The sequence below is a fragment of the Hypomesus nipponensis genome, chromosome 15 (assembly GCF_054491055.1).
Source record: "Hypomesus nipponensis isolate SF chromosome 15, ASM5449105v1, whole genome shotgun sequence".
NCBI classification, from domain to species: Eukaryota; Metazoa; Chordata; class Actinopteri; order Osmeriformes; family Osmeridae; genus Hypomesus; species Hypomesus nipponensis.
Genome location: NC_140375.1, coordinates 17,165,968 through 17,182,014, shown reverse-complemented (window position 1 = coordinate 17,182,014; position 16,047 = coordinate 17,165,968). Strand labels below are relative to the sequence as shown.

The window sequence follows — 16,047 nt, the reverse complement described above, 5'->3', positions numbered from 1 at the left end:
CGGGAAGTTGGGTCTGGAGGGCTCGTATTGGGGACAACTACAGAAAACCCAGAATCGGGACGGGCCAATGAAATTGCCAGGGCGGGCTTTATACGATCAACAACGTCACGAAAGAGCCCTTGGGTTGAATTCGTTTTCAACAAATAAAATAATATGTTGCGCTGATTGGTTGTAGGTCTATCCAATTGAGCGTAGAGGCATTTGTTTTACGAGTTCGGTTGAAACACGCTCCGTTCCTCAAAGCCCAACGGAGAGTTTTCAGACTCATATTCTGACTAGAATTATGAGTATGACAACGTCAGGCTAGCTCATAACCATCTCCGTTTATTTTCTTTCTTCACACTTATCCACCCGTCGCTCTCTATCCACGTCATCAACCTGCCACACCGGCCTGAACAGCAACCGAACACTTGTATGTTTCAACTCTACACTAGCTAGCTACAGTAGCTAGAGCTAGCTTTACTTCAATTGTGGTGCTAGCTAGATTCAGTATTTGTATTGGGTATATGTTACTAACGTACGTTGTAAAAAGGGTATGTAATATTATGTTATGTTATTTAGATGCAGACAGTCTTGTGAGTCTCAAGGTACGTACTCATGGTTTGTGAACTTTAGTTTGACCGCCGTCGTGGGCAGCATAAAGATAGTGTGCTGTGTTCTGTAAGTTTACTGTAAGTTGTACAGTAAGTTGAGTTCTCATAAACATTCCGTGATGTATCTACTATATTGTATAGAAAATGAGACAGATGCAATAGATATATTAATATTATTAGATTAAAAAAATTGGAAACAGCAATTCCAATCCAAAGTAATTTTATTGGTAATTTACATGTAATGCTTATTGTGTAGTAATTAAAGGCAACGTAGGCCACGTTGTTGAGAAGCAGTTTTTCTCATATTTGCCGAAAGTAACTTCATTTCTTGATAGCAACCAATATATTTAAAGGTTTAACCGTAACATGAAGTTATTCCGACATCTGTGGGCGTCGTAATATTGTAATAAACACGACCAATCATTAAGGGGTACACTGACTTGTGATTGGACGGGCTACCTGTCTGTCTGTCTGTCTACCTGGGCACACTCTGCCCCTCCACTCAATGCTCTCTACTGTAGTTTTGTGGGAGTAGCTTTGAACAGAGGAGATGGGATATTTTAGTTTGAATAAAAATTGCTAGCTTCGCTAAACTTGGCTACCCTGCCTTTAACTTGGAAGTGTTTCTTCCAGATACCCTACTGTCCAATCATACTTGATCATGGGCGGAGACTAGACCAAAGAGACACCTTAAGGCTCCAGAGAGACTACAGTGACTCAACCAGAGAGACTACAGAGAGAGACTCACCTGGAGAGACCACAGAGACTCAACCAGATAGACTACAGACCAAGACTCAACCAAAGAGACTACAGAGAGACACTTAACTAGAAAAACTACAGAGACTCAACCAGAGAGACTACAGAGAGAGACTCAACAAGAGAGACTACAGAGAGACTCAACCATAGAGACTAGATACATGATCCAGAGAGACCAGACAGGGAACAAAGAGAGAGCTGAGTTATGGAGACACATCACTGTGATACATGTGGGAAGAGCATTTCTTCATCCAGTAACCTCAAGAAACACATGAGGATCCACACTGGAGAGAAGCCCCACAACTGTGACTTCTGTGGTAAAACCTTTCGCCACACAGGCCATTTCACACGTCACCTCATGATTCACATTGGAGAGAAGCCCTACAGCTGTGACCTCTGTGGTAAAACCTTTAGCCATGCTAGCAGTTACACATATCACCACAGGATACACACTGGAGAGAAGCCCTACAGCTGTTACCTCTGTGGCAAAACCTTTAGCTGTGGTAGCAGTTTCACAGTTCACTGCAGAATCCACACTGAAGAGAAGCCCTACAGCTGTGACATCTGTGGTAAAACCTTTAGACAGGCTCCCAATTTGAGAACTCACAGAAGAATCCACACGGGAGAAAAGCCCTACAGCTGTGATCTCTGTGGACAAACCTTTAGCCAGGCTTCCAATTTGAGAACTCACAGCAGAATCCACTCTGGAGAGAAACCCTACAGCTGTGATCTCTGTGGACAAACCTTTAGCCAGGCTTCCAATTTGAGAACTCACAGCAGAATCCACTCTGGAGAGAAACCCTACAGCTGTGACCTCTGTGGTAAAACCTTTAGCCAGGCTGGCCATTTCAGACATCACCGGACGCTACACACTAGAGAAAAGCCCTACAGCTGTGACCTCTGTGGTAAAACCTTTAGCCAGACTTTCACTTTGAGAAATCACCTCAGGATCCACACTGGAGAGAAGCCCTACAGCTGTGACCTCTGTGACTATTCAGGTAAAACAAAGGTCCATCTGAAGAGTCACCTTCGTTTCCAAAGTAGAAAATCCCCAAAGCAGTGATGGCTGGGGCCAAGCTGTCCCAGCAGTCACCACCTGAGAGAACTTCTGTAAGACCCACAGCTGGAAGAACTACCGGCCTTCAACTAAAACATCTAATATTCTCTGCTGTTGGACTGCTCCTCCCAAAGTTTCTTCCATTTTATTGTCTAACTTTTATTGATGTAAGACTGTTTAGCCTTTGTTACGAACCCTGTCTGAGGGGAAAGGCCGTAGACAAACACACAAGACAGATCACACATGCAAACAGGGATGTTACAGCCTGTGTTCTACACATCTCTTTCACCAACTGGAGAAGGGGAGCACTGAACTGCTACTCCCAAGGTTTCATCTATTTTTTTTCAAATTTGCTTTGTCTTCTTTGAGGGTTTTGGTTGGTTGAGGGGCAGTTCTATGGGTGTATGTGAAGCCCTCTGTGACATTGCTTGTAAAAATGTCAATACAAATAAATTTGATTTGAATTGATGATTACTTGTCCCATGCATACTGATCTTTATCCATTGTTGAAGAATACGGCATTTCTTTGTATTTACATTAGCAAGTAAAGGGTCAAGAGACTAGATGGTTCTGAAACAAAATGAATTATTGTCCTATTTACCAGATGATAGCCTGCTAACAGGGCAGTTTACACCCTTCTTCCTCCCTCACTGGAAGATGAAGACTGGAACAAAGATGTGTTAAACACCGGGGGGATGGACGGTAGGCTTACCAAAAATAATTTAATGTAAGTATACTTAGTATAAAAAGTATACTATTATCATGTTACTTAAAGTATACTAGATGTGTACTTATTTATATACTATTTTTGTACTAAGTAAACTGAATTGGCCCACTTTTTAGGTCATTTAGTACACTTTAAAGTACACTTATAGTGTATTTCAAGGTTTACTTTTGAATACTGTAAAGTAGCCTGTGTAGTGTACTTTCAGTTCATCAAGTATACTTCCTAAAGTACTTTAAAGTATACTTTGGAATACTCTAAAGTAACCTGTGTAGTGCATTTTCAGTTCATCAAGTATACTTCCTAAAAACGCCAAAAAATATACTTTGCAATACTTTTGAGTGCACTTATAATTAATGTAAGTACCTCAAGAAGTAAACTTAATACATTTAATTTTACTATGACTTACTAATAAATTGAAATATTTAGAGGCCCCTCAGACGCCTCAGATCTTGCGTGACATGGCGAGAACGGGCCCTCACAAAGTCACACTGCAGATTCTGAAAGAAGCAACTTATAGACCAATTATCACCCGACGTCACACAAGTGTCAAGCAGGCTCAAGTTCGCATGTCGGTTGCAAAAGACGAACTTCTCCCCGGTCTATTACACTTGGAGTGTCGATCAGGTCATCATATATTTCTGGCCACTAGATTGCAGGGCTTGATATTAACTTTTTGAGGCTCTTGGCCTTTGGACAAATACATTTACGTTTCACTTGTCCATGCACAAAAGTCACTTGACCCCATTACCCTTAAATAGCCTGACCAAGTGATCGGGCAAAACTAGCCTGGCTAACGGAGGTCGCTTTCTCAGGCAAATGGAATGAAACAGGCTCGGTTAAAGAAATCCGAGATGCTGGCTAGTCCAGTGAGCGAGTCTGACTGAGGCTAACGTCAAAACAGTTTAAGGGGGATGCAGTCTCGACTCAGATTGCCAGTTTAAACAAATCAGAAAAATAATCGGACCAGCTGGCTAAAAGCAGAATTCCCATATCTCTTGAAAGCTGCCCTGCTCGACTTTTTAGATGTAGAATTGACTGTAAAACTGTAAAAATGATGAACTTTGTGACGTGAAGACATGGTTGCCGTTCCACTATGCGGTCTGTACCGGGCGACATTCTCACTCAAATTCCAAGACTTTTGTGACCCGAATCAAAATTCTGATGTGTCAGATAGATGGGTGTTCACTTTCTCTCTTAAAAGCTGTCCTCTTCAACCTTTCTGTCTACTTTTAACTATTTGTATTATCCTTTTGCCATTTAAAATGCTATCCTTTAGGTTCTCTACAGCCACATTGCGCTCGCATCCCTTAGTGTTTGCAGGCAAATAATGGAATCCAGCTACTATGATGAAACGTAACAATCATTTAACTCATGGTTACAATGGTAAACCAGCACAACAATGACAATTACCACGCAACAAAACACTACATTCTAAGCAGACACATTTAAAAATGAAATTCATGAAGTTACATTTGTATTTCGAACAAACGGCAAACTTATCAGCAATTTTTACACTATTTACCGCCTTGCATCATGGGAATTGACTAGTCAATGAGCCACACTGTCTTCATTATTTCACGTCGTTATTTCGTTCTTCAGTCAGTTTGAAAGTATAACCGTCAAATTCTGAAGTAGCTTTTTCGTTTTTTTTCCCCATTAATACTCCAATTGATTATTATTAGTATAAGTGTATAGGGCTTCAGAATGTTTTGGTAATTAAGGTTACACCTTCACCTTCAGTAACAAAAAAGATTCAATGTGCAATGCATAATAGATTTTCATAGACATGAATAATTAGAATGAGATGGATCTAAAAAATTTAACCTGTAATGTACTAAAATGATTTTGACTGCTTTTGCTGTATAATAATAGAACATGTACATCTTACTCCAGAAGAAATGTATAGCCTACCATTTTCTGTTTCTAAGCATACTTCTTAAAAGTATATCAAAAGTGAACTATCTTCAAAGCATACTTAAAAGTACATCTAAAGTGAACTTTTTTTCTGAGTATACCTCTTACAAAAGTGAACTATTTTTAAAGCATACTTCAAAGTATATTAAAAGTGAACTATTTTCTAAGTAGGCCTATACTTCTTAAAAGTATATTAAAAGTGAACTATTTTCTAAGCATACTTCTTAAAAGTATATCAAAAGTGAACTAAAAGTGTACTATCCATATTTTAGTATACTTATAGTATACTTTAATATACTTCTTTTTCGTAAGGGACCGTTAGCAAATCGATTAGCCTGCGTTTCCCACAGAGGTTGCAGCCAACGTTGAGTGAGTGAGTTGTCATGGTGATTACAGTTATTACAGTTCCTGATTGGAGCTTTATATTGGACACAGAAGATATAAAGCACATATAGTATGAACAACTTGGCTATAGCACAAAATCACTCACCAATGAATTGCGTCTAGGTATTGCGGTGCGAATCCAGACCGGATTCCGTTTATTGAGTACTCACCGCAGACAGTAAGAGATAGAGCTACGCAGCAAGAAAAAACACTAGTGGTTCACGCTTGCGCGCATAGGCTACTACTGATTTGCTTATTTCCTATTTGCTTGTTTGGTGGAGGCAATCCAGAATTACGTAACCCCCCCCCCCCCCCCTTAAAAAAACTCTTCGGATCTGCACGATTCATGCAAGTCACCCAAACTGACATGAAAAAAACAGGAGGCGCCGAAAAGTGCGCTGTTTGCATCCCTGATAATGAGGATTGATCATATTATATGGAGTGACACTGAATATTCAGTACAATATGTGCTATTGCTGAGGTCAACCAATTAAATGTGCCTTCTGGGCATAAGAGTGACCAAGGTGAATTGTCTCAGAAATAAAATACTTTTCTTAATGTAACGCAAAAGTAACTTAACGCCTTACTATCTACAGAAAGTAACTAAGTAACGTAACTAGTTACTTTACAAGGAATGTAACTAGTAACTGTAATAAGTTACTTTAAAAAGTAACGTTACTGTCAGAAATATTAATCTATCAAGCATTGCACAGTCAGTCGGTGAACAAATTTAAGAAAGCTTTATTACTTGCGGCCGGCCCACAAGGAGACAAAACATCACACGCCATTGTGCTACAAGTTTGTCTGGTTCACAAGTCTTCAAGTAAGACTAGACAAGTGAGAAGTCTCCTCCCCTGCATATCAGCTGTCACAATGATGCACGTGCGTGCACGTGGAAACTTACAGAGTTCTCTGACCTTAGGCTTGACCATATGATTCACTCAGCACAGATAAGGTTAACACATTTATTGCGCCTCTAGCATACTAATGGTCAACCTCGACCAGTTTGTCTACGTAAGCCTTGTGTCATCTATAAGTCATGTGGGGAGAGGGTTCTCTGCTGGCAAGGAATACTGAACACTGAATCATTCTTATTACAGGATAACAGTTACATCTTCAATTTTCCCAACAGTTACCCAACACTGGCGGTAACTATCACGATAGATGAGTTATTTTTGTGGTCCATTTGTTTCAATAGAATGCAATACACAGCGCCATAATCTGCAGCACTCGGCCGGGTTTGGATGGAGTATGCTACGGCAGGTTTGTCACATGAGGACAAATTGTCTGCAGTGCTTTGACACGGAAGAAGAGCTAACATGTAGCTTTTAACAGTAGCCTACTTTTATGGGATTAGAAAAAAACTTTGTTCAATATTTGTAGTAAGGAAGTGGTAACAAATCTCTACAACAAACATTTCACAATTTTAACCAACCTTTAAGTCTCTGTAGACGTCGGAAGTTGTGTCATTTAAAAACCGAACGATGAAGGCAGAAAACGATGGTCTCCATCTATACAACACTGATTATGAGGACGCAGAAGATTGGTTGCAACGTTTGCGTCGATTGCTTGCAATATTTGGGTTTAAGTTCCGTACAGTAGTTTTATGCCATGCCTGGTGTACCCATTTCTATTTGTAAAAGGACACATACATATAAGCACATAAAATGAATTATGTAAATGCTGGTGTTTTGACTTCAGGATTCATTTAAGTGGGTGTATACAGTTCAACAGCATGGGTCTGGGGCAAGGCCCCCTCATGCAATCACGCCTCCTACCCCCCACCCTTTCCCGAGTACCGTATCGTCTGTGTGTTTCAGTCAAGATATGTATATATATATATACATATATGTATAATGTATTACTGTATTACTCAAAATGTTAACTGTACCTGTATCCACACCCCCATCCCATCCAGAAGTGGAGGAAAATAATTTACCAGTGTAACATATTCAGGTTCAACATGTCACACTGACGTCATGTAAGTATATTTCACGGAATGTGTATGTGAAACTGTGAGAGTCACTGTGAAGAGAGGTGGGGGAAAAAAACTGAGCCAAACCTGGGAAGCCCCTCCGTCCTTTTAGTCCTTTAGGTCCTAGAAGGCCCTGTTTACCAGGCTCCCCCACTGAAGACCCATCAGAATAAACCCTCCCTGGTTCTCCCCGGGACCCTGTTTCTCCAGGAACTCCAGGTCCACCAGGCTTCCCATCAGGACCTTAGCAGAGTAGCAACAAACACTTGTTAAACACAAACCGCTGTTTGTATGCTGTTTTGTCTCATTTCATTGCACTGTTGTTTTTGCTTGGTTTATTTAATTTGATTATTGTATCTTATTTTATTGTATAGAATGTGCATCTTTTAAAATTACATTGAATACTTCATATCCCTGTATCCTGCTGCTGTGACATAAACGTTTTCCCTCTGAGGGATCAATAAAGTATCTATCCAGAAAGGGGCGAGAGACGTGCTGCAGGTGTGCCTGACACACTCACCTGGGATCGATATTCCTAGTTGTCCTGGGGGGCCATGCATCCCCATCTCCCCGACGTCTCCTGGGGGACCAGGTTGTCCTGGTAACCCCAACTCTCCCATAGGTCCTGTGAGAACGATGGTTACGACTATTAGAATTTTGAGGCAGCTCAATGACAATGTTAAGATTAGAATGTGAAGTGGTACGAAAGGGGTCTTTGTTTATGTGGCACAGCTATACACAAGCATAACAAATAGTCCTTCCTCTTTACCGAGAATAATAATGGTAAAGGTAAAGATGTTTTGGATGGCTATTGATCGACTGTTAGATGGGTACAGATCAGCGGGGACACAGTACACAATCAACAATTATTCATCCGCTGGTACATGTTATTGATCAGTATTGTACTGGTGTGTCTTAGGGGTTGATGTCAGGCAGAATGATGTGCTCACCTCTACAGTCTGTATGATGCCCAGGGAAGACACATCATGGCACATGACACACATGATGGTATTGCCAGGGACAAACAACAACGACATCATATGAAGAGACAAACAACAGCCATATCATGCCAGCATGCAACACGAACAACATAAACAATCTGACGTGACAATGGAGGAAATCTGACAGTGGGGTACACAGAGGAACAGACATACATCTACATGGACATGTCTCATACGACTGCATGAGGTTCCATGCTTGATTATGTTCTAGCCACAAAGAAGAGAAGATGGAGGAAGATTGTTGACAACAAAGAGAGTGAGTCCCACAGAAAGGGGGGGCCCCAACCTGTATCATTGATGTACTGGTACGCTGTGTTTCCTTTGAGGCCTGGATCCCCTGCATAACCCTGGATAGAACCCCAAACAAGTCCTGTTAATAACCTGGGCATTAAAAGTTGGGGACTAATAATGATGATAGAGACACCAGGGCATTGTTTTTTTTTTTACCTTCGGTCCTTCGTTGCCAATCAGACCAGGTAGTCCAGGGCTCCCGAAAAGCCCCTGGATAAAATCACGGTTATTAAAGTATATAAAGTATAAGGTACAAATAGCTGTGTTTCCATAAACTAAACATTTACATTGAATTTAGATCAATATTTAGAAATCATCTTCAGAATATGTATGCATATGCAAGGGTGTTCAAGCGGTCTTGGCAAGGACAAATACCTTTATTCCAGGTAAGCCAGGTAGACCAGGGAATCCAGGGACGCCCTAAACATTATAATAGTTGTGAGGCATTGAGGATGAGAATGGCAGTGGTTCTAGGACTATAGTGCTGGATACAAACATGCAAACCTGCCTTTATATCACGCTTGTACGATTGGGAACAGCTTTACAATTTGTATTGTACAACCAATTGTAATTCTGGCAAAGGAATAACAATCACCCCAAAGATGTCTTAAAACACGGCCCTTAAGGAAAATAAAATGTTCAACCATGCAATGCTAATGCTGGGAAAAAAACACACGATGGAGACAAACCATGTGCTTGAGTCAACATGAGGGTCATGCATGGCCATCTGAAAGTCAGGTGGGTTTGGATTTTGCGAAGTATCCCATTGGTTGTGCCAGACAAGTAAAGCAACACTAGTCTTAGGTAGCTGAAAACAATTATTAAAGTATTTAAACCAAGGTTCACTTCTCTCACCCTGACTCCAGGAAATCCAACAATTCCCATTTCTCCTTTAATTCCTAGGCAAGAGTCACGTCCCTGGATAATGAAAGGATCATTTACAAATATATTCGGCAATTGAACGGATACACCAACAAGTGAATCTATACACCCATGGACACATGCTCATTGTGTATCGTGTTGAGCACCTACTCACATTCATTCCTCTGGGACCACACACCCCCTTCGCACCTTGGTCCCCCTAAAATACACACAAGCATCACATGAAAGCATGAAAGAAAAACGTGGAACAAAGCAAATAGGCATGTCTTGTTATATTCACCTGGCTTCCTTTGATGTACAAATCTTCTGGAGGGTCCACTAATTCAAATGGCCCCGGAGGCCCCTGCATTCCTTGTTCTCCCTGTCAGAGACAAAGAGGGGGATGTCAAACTACTGTCTTTGTCTATGCTATCTTAACCGATACACTAAGAGACTCAGTAGTGGTGAACACATACTCCAAAAAAAGGTGGGTCAGATGGCTGAACGGTTAGGGAATCGGGCTATTAATCAGAAGGTTGCCGGTTTGATTCCGGGCTGTGCAAAATGACATTGTGTCCTTGGGCAGGGCAATTCACCCTACTTGCCTCGAGGGAATGTCCCTGTACTTACTGTAAGTGGCTCTGGATAAGAGCGTCTGCTAAATGACTAAATGTAAATGTAATAACAGTCCAATGAAGAGCAGTCGTTGGTGTGCCTTTGGACAAGGATTTCCATCATGTTTCCATGACTTGAAACATAATTTCGTCAACGTTAACAAGGTTTGGCAGTTCCATTACTATTCTGAGATTTTATTCCAGGACTTTCCAGGCCTTTAACCACACAAACATACAAACAAGGATTGACCTCATCTCCTTTTTGTCCTGGTAACGATCTTCCTTTCTCTCCCTAAAAGAACAAAGAGATAAAGCACAAGAATGGAGCAGATCTTGGTATGTAAATCGTCAACCTAAACACAAAAGTATTTGGTAAACTTACTGGGGACCCCCTTAGCCCAGGTGCACCAATGAAACCCTGCATAGAGAAAGACATGAAGTATTATGCCTCTCAAATTCATGCTCCTGAACCAACATAGTTCTTGACTTGATAGTAATAGTACTACTCACATCTTCCCCATCATAACCAATTGGCCCAATAGAACCTCTTAGACCTGGAAGGCCTTGTTCACCCTGCCAGTGAGATAGTTTAAATGGAGTTGTGTGAAATACGCAAATGACCAACTGTGCATACACAATATAACGACAGTACAGTATCGTTAAGTGGTCCTCATACTCACAGGCAGGCCAGAGACTCCTGGAGGCCCAGGGTCACCCTATCAGAGAAGCAAGTTTACTAATACAGTATATCCTGGACATGAGACAGTGAAATCATTAATGGTACAACTACAATATTTGGGGAAGAATGCTTACAGGTATGCCAGGGTACTGGATGAACTGAACAACAGAGTCTCCTTGTGTTCCTTTTATTCCTGGAAAACCCTGTAAATACAAATGTCAAAATCCTCAGGTAAAACCACAGAGGCACAGTAAACCTACTCCAATGCAGCATTCACATCGCTGATTTAAATCAAACCAATTTAAATAAATGAGTTAGCTTTTTAATTACTAGTGCCATTTTAGATTCTTACATTGTATTATTTTTATTTTTTATTTATTTATGTTTTCTCTGTTACATAAATGGTAACCTTTTCTAAGTAGATCTGTCTGAAACCTGTAGCCCCTGAACCAGAAGAGGAAATGTGCTTTGTTTTCTACTTCCACCTAGTGGACAAATGAAGCTACTGCACCTACACACAAACATTCCAGGAATGTAGAAAGAAGTTTCTTCAACTTTCCGGCCAAATTATTTATCCAGTCCAGTGATGCATACTTCCTCACAATTACACGATACCAATGTTAAACAACGGACATTCATGATATTCTTATGGACATTCATTCATGTTAGCCTTATGGACATTCATGTTAGCCTTATGGACATTCATGTTAGCCTTGTGGGCATTCATGTTAGCCTTATGGACATTCATGTTAGCCTTGTGGGCATTCATGTTAGCCTTATGGACATTCATGTTAGCCTTGTGGACATTCATGCTAGCCTAATGGACATTCATGTTAGCCTTATGGACATTCATGCTAGCTTTGTGGACATTCATGTTAGCCTTATGGATTGAGATGGGGGTCTTTGCTCACCACAGCTCCAATAGGCCCGTCAAGGCCAGGGATGCCAGGGGACCCAGGGTCCCCCATAGCCCCTTTACAACCATCCTGCCCTGGAAGACCTGGGATACCTCCTGGCCCAGGATAGCCCTGCAACACAGAAACAGTAGACCTATCAGGATGAAACGCAGGCTCCATTCCATGACCACAAACACACAGAGTACTGATTTTCACAGTTAGTCACATTACTACTATTACGGTACTCACAGGAAGACCATCGACTCCGGGATATCCTGGAGCCCCAGAGATACCCTGAAACAACACCAAGAAATCCCAGGTGAGGATTTAGGAATAAAAGGTTTTTCTTGTTGTGTTTATAATAAGGTCGGTAATGAAGTGATCTGAATCAGAATGGGTTTTATTCGCCATTAAAGTTTGCACAGACAGGGAATTTGCTTTGGTAGGAAGGTGCATACATTAAACATATAGGAATCTTAAATTTAAATATGAGGACTAACTATTTCTAACGGTACATAACTAGCAGTAACTAAGTGGAATTAGAATTAAATAAAATGTACAATAAAATATAAAATAAAATATACGTTTTTACAATATAGAAATACAAAAAATACAAATGGTGCAAGATGCAATTGTGAGATGCAGTGCAAAAAAAGCCATGTGTTTAAAGGACATTTAGTGTGAACCCCTTGGCCTTATTACCTCATCTCCTTTCGGACCGGACACCCCATGGAACCCCTCGTCCCCACGATGTCCATGTTCTCCTGGTGGCCCCTGAGGGCCATAGGACCCTGGGCTCCCCTCTGGGCCCTGATTACCTGGGGCACCTGGGGGACCCTAGCCCACACAGAACAGCAAGTTATTTTAAATGGATGAAATAGACATTTCTTATTGAATTTGAATACCTACATTTTTCAGTCACAGACAGAATGACACAGAGGCGCTTATACTGTAAACATCCAGGATTCTTTAGGCCAACATACCAGATGGTGGAAGTTTTGACCCTTCTAGAACAATCATTTTAGAATGTCTGCATGAGAGAATGTATTGATACACTGTATTGATAAACTGTATTGATATAATCATGATTTACTTTTGATGTTTTATCCATTTGACAGACACTTTTATCAAAATGTTTTCCAATATAAAAAGTACAGAAAATCGTGCACCATGACAGCAAATGTCAATCCTTCTTAAAGTTGACTCTATTGAAGATGAATGGCTTTCACTTACTACTAATCCTCAACAACATACTATGACTTTTTAAATACAAGTGTCAGCTAAATTACAAAATGTAAAGTACTGTGTTTTAAAGTTGACACATTTTTGTCAATAGGGGGCACTAAGTGGGTATAACACACAAACCTTCAATCGCACACCTTGCAGTGAGGAGGGGTAGAATTAGTCTAATGGTAGGTCTAACAGCTGGTTGTGACAGGACAATAATGCAAAGTTTAGTCTGCCCTATAGCACAAATGAACACGCACAGACAAATATGACTGAATTACTTTGTGCTTGTTGACTTTTATCCTGTTTTATTCTGATTCTCTAAACTGAAACAGCAACCAGGATGTATCCAGACAGACAAGCCTGCTTCACTTTGTTTTGTCTACCTCTTCTGACACCAGATACAGTATACCTTCCAGTTCAGAATCAGAATCAGAATAAGAATTGGTTTTTATTCGCCATGAAAGTTTGCACAGACAAGGAATTTACTTTGGCCGTAAGGTACCGACCGAGGCAGCCATCATGGGCGCCATCTTGAAAATGTCAGCAGAACATGAGGGGGGAGGAGAGAGAAAAGTCAACCCCCAGACTATGTTCCCACAGGAGTACAGTGTGGGAACAGGAAAAAAAACATCTCAGCACATAAGCACAAACATTGTCCAACCTTACAGAAACAGAAACTCATGACTTGCAACGGGGGGAGGGGGGGGGGGTGTAGAGGTAAGCCAGTGCAAACAAGCAGCATCTGTTCCTGCAGCCATAATAGGCGCTGGCCACAGACCCGCTTGCCACACTGGGGGAACGAAGCAGGCGAAGACGTTGGATGGGAGACGGTGGGTGTGATGGCATATATGTAGGTGAAACTTAGTGTGTGAGTCGGCTTGGGTTGTCGCCTTCGCCTATAGGCCACAATCAGGCAGATTCTCAGTTTGCAGATAGTGTTGCCATGGAGACAACCTTGCTCATGTCCCAGACAGAGACAACAATCCTCAGGTGTCTGTTGGAAGGGAGGGAGGGAGGGAGGGAGGGAGGGAGGGAGGGAGGGAGGGAGGGAGGGAGGGAGGGAGGGAGGGAGGGAGGGAGGGAGGGAGGGAGAGGGAGGGAGGGAGGGAGGGAGGGAGGGAGGGAGGGAGGGAGGGAGGGAGGGAGAGGGAGGGAGGGAGGGAGGGAGGGAGGGAGGGAGGGAGGGAGGGAGGGAGGGAGGGAGGGAGGGAGGGAGGGAGGGAGGGAGGGAGGGAGGGAGGGAGGGAGGGAGGGAGGGAGGGAGGGAGGGAGGGAGGGAGGGAGGGAGGGAGGGGGGAGGAGGGACGACAAGAGAAGTCTTGCAGCAGCACTCTCCTGGGGAGTTGTTGTTCCAGCAACGGCCTTGGCCACGGCCTGTGTTGTGTACGGGGCCGAAAGCAGATAAGATTGGGGTTGTTTGGGGCGAGTAGCTGAATTCAATTTTCACGTCTACTCATTTTCTTTGTCCAACAAGTCTCAGAGTTGGTCCAACTTCCTTTGCAGAGCCCCAAGCTTCTCCATGTGGTCACCATAGTGTGGTTAACAGCCACAGTCTAAGCTGCAACAGCTCTGCCCAGTGCATCCATCATGTCGGGCAGCCTTAGGGGGCTTTTGACAGCTGTTATCGTTTAATCAATTTTCCAATAAACCAGGGCAGCGCCCAATCCAATCAGCAGAAAGCCTGTAATCATGGTTCCAAATAGGAAGATGTCTTCAATGTCCTCCATGGAAAGGGCCGCTAGGCACACAACAGGTCACTTCTCCCACGCCTCCATCGAGCAGCCAGCTGTGAACGTCCCGGAAGGACAGTCAGGTTCCCCCAAACCCAAGCTTCTCGTCGAGAAGATGGTGTCAATTGCGTTGAGAGACCAGCTAATCAATTCCATGATTCTTAGTTCGGAGAGTGGTTGCCGAGAGAGTCTCTCACTATATGACAAGTCAAGACAATACGATAGAAGCCAAGCAGGGAAGGTTGGGGGGAGGAGAGGGAGAAAATGCGACCACCTAACAGAGTAGGTAACTGTAGCATGTCGAATCCATAGCCCAGTTCAGTGTTTAACTTCAGTATGAATCTGTATAAAAGAGGGATGTATGTAAGTATGCGTGTGACTGACTGTGTGTATGTTTGTATATATGTGTGTGTGTATTTGTGTGTGTATTTTGATCAATGTTTAGAAAGAGTGTGTGTTGCTCCAGGGGTTACAGCCGGTGTGACTAGTGTGCTTGAAGTGGATGTGACAGCAGCTCTATGCTAAGCATGCTGTCTTTCTCCGGGTGCGCAGGACTGTGATAATCACTAAGACCCCCTGATTCCCCCCTAGTCCTTGTCACAACAACCATTGTGTGGGCCTGGCCAGGGAGGCTGGCACAGCGAATTACAGCCGCGCCAAACACAGGCATATTTGGACAGCCAGCTGTCCACGTACGCCTCCAGAGATGCGACTTCTCACCCGGCCCTGGAGTGTCTCTACACGGACACAAACTAGTCATGATCCTAACTAGAAGCATCAAAGGACTGTTGAATGTCACTCTCTTCACAAATCATATATAATTACACATTGGCTACAGTGTTGTGTAGAAGGGAAGAACATGATGGAGAGGTCAGGCTGTTGCCTCTTGTGGGAATGTGAGACACAGGTCAATGTCTGGGTCAGAGTGTGTACGAGTGAGTGTGTGTATGTGTGTGTGTGTGTGTGTGTGTGTGTGTGTGTGTGTGTGTGTGTGTGTGAACCAGCACACACAAGCCTGTGTCTATTAGGGTCAAATATTTTTTCCCAGGAACAAGATTTTCTTTTGAGCTTTCAGAACTAAGGCCTACAGAAGCAGATATGTTCTCTCACAGTTATACTTAACATACTATACATACTTTGCTAAACTACAAGCTGTATAAGTAGTAAGTACCAGTATATTTTAGCTTTTTTTCAAACCGTTAAGCATGTGACTGTGTCCCTGTGTATTCTAGTGTGTCTAGACTAAGGTTTCCCAAGAGACACGTCAACACTTTCTTCAAATCACATTCCCCACATCGTTCTTTGAAAAACACACTCCTCCCTTTCTGTGCTTATATAA

At 42.4% G+C, this 16,047-nt stretch overlaps 1 protein-coding gene and 1 pseudogene across 1 annotated transcript in view; one reads left to right on the top strand and one right to left on the bottom strand.

Annotated features, from left to right (window-relative positions):
* Positions 1–16,047, bottom strand: part of col4a4 (collagen, type IV, alpha 4) — a 41,138-nt gene that overhangs the window by 11,893 nt on the left and 13,198 nt on the right. The window contains exons 4-19 of the mRNA XM_084674811.1: positions 12,451–12,585; positions 11,998–12,042; positions 11,764–11,880; positions 10,987–11,055; positions 10,854–10,889; positions 10,684–10,746; positions 10,556–10,591; positions 10,424–10,465; positions 9,861–9,941; positions 9,735–9,779; positions 9,554–9,616; positions 9,074–9,118; positions 8,855–8,908; positions 8,694–8,754; positions 7,927–8,031; positions 7,494–7,649 (exon numbers count right to left, since the gene is read on the bottom strand). Of these exons, the coding sequence (XP_084530937.1) occupies positions 7,494–7,649; positions 7,927–8,031; positions 8,694–8,754; positions 8,855–8,908; positions 9,074–9,118; positions 9,554–9,616; positions 9,735–9,779; positions 9,861–9,941; positions 10,424–10,465; positions 10,556–10,591; positions 10,684–10,746; positions 10,854–10,889; positions 10,987–11,055; positions 11,764–11,880; positions 11,998–12,042; positions 12,451–12,585 (1,153 nt within the window). The remainder of the gene's footprint in view (positions 1–7,493; positions 7,650–7,926; positions 8,032–8,693; positions 8,755–8,854; positions 8,909–9,073; positions 9,119–9,553; positions 9,617–9,734; positions 9,780–9,860; positions 9,942–10,423; positions 10,466–10,555; positions 10,592–10,683; positions 10,747–10,853; positions 10,890–10,986; positions 11,056–11,763; positions 11,881–11,997; positions 12,043–12,450; positions 12,586–16,047) is intronic.
* LOC146257854 (uncharacterized) lies at positions 907–3,101 on the top strand (annotated as a pseudogene).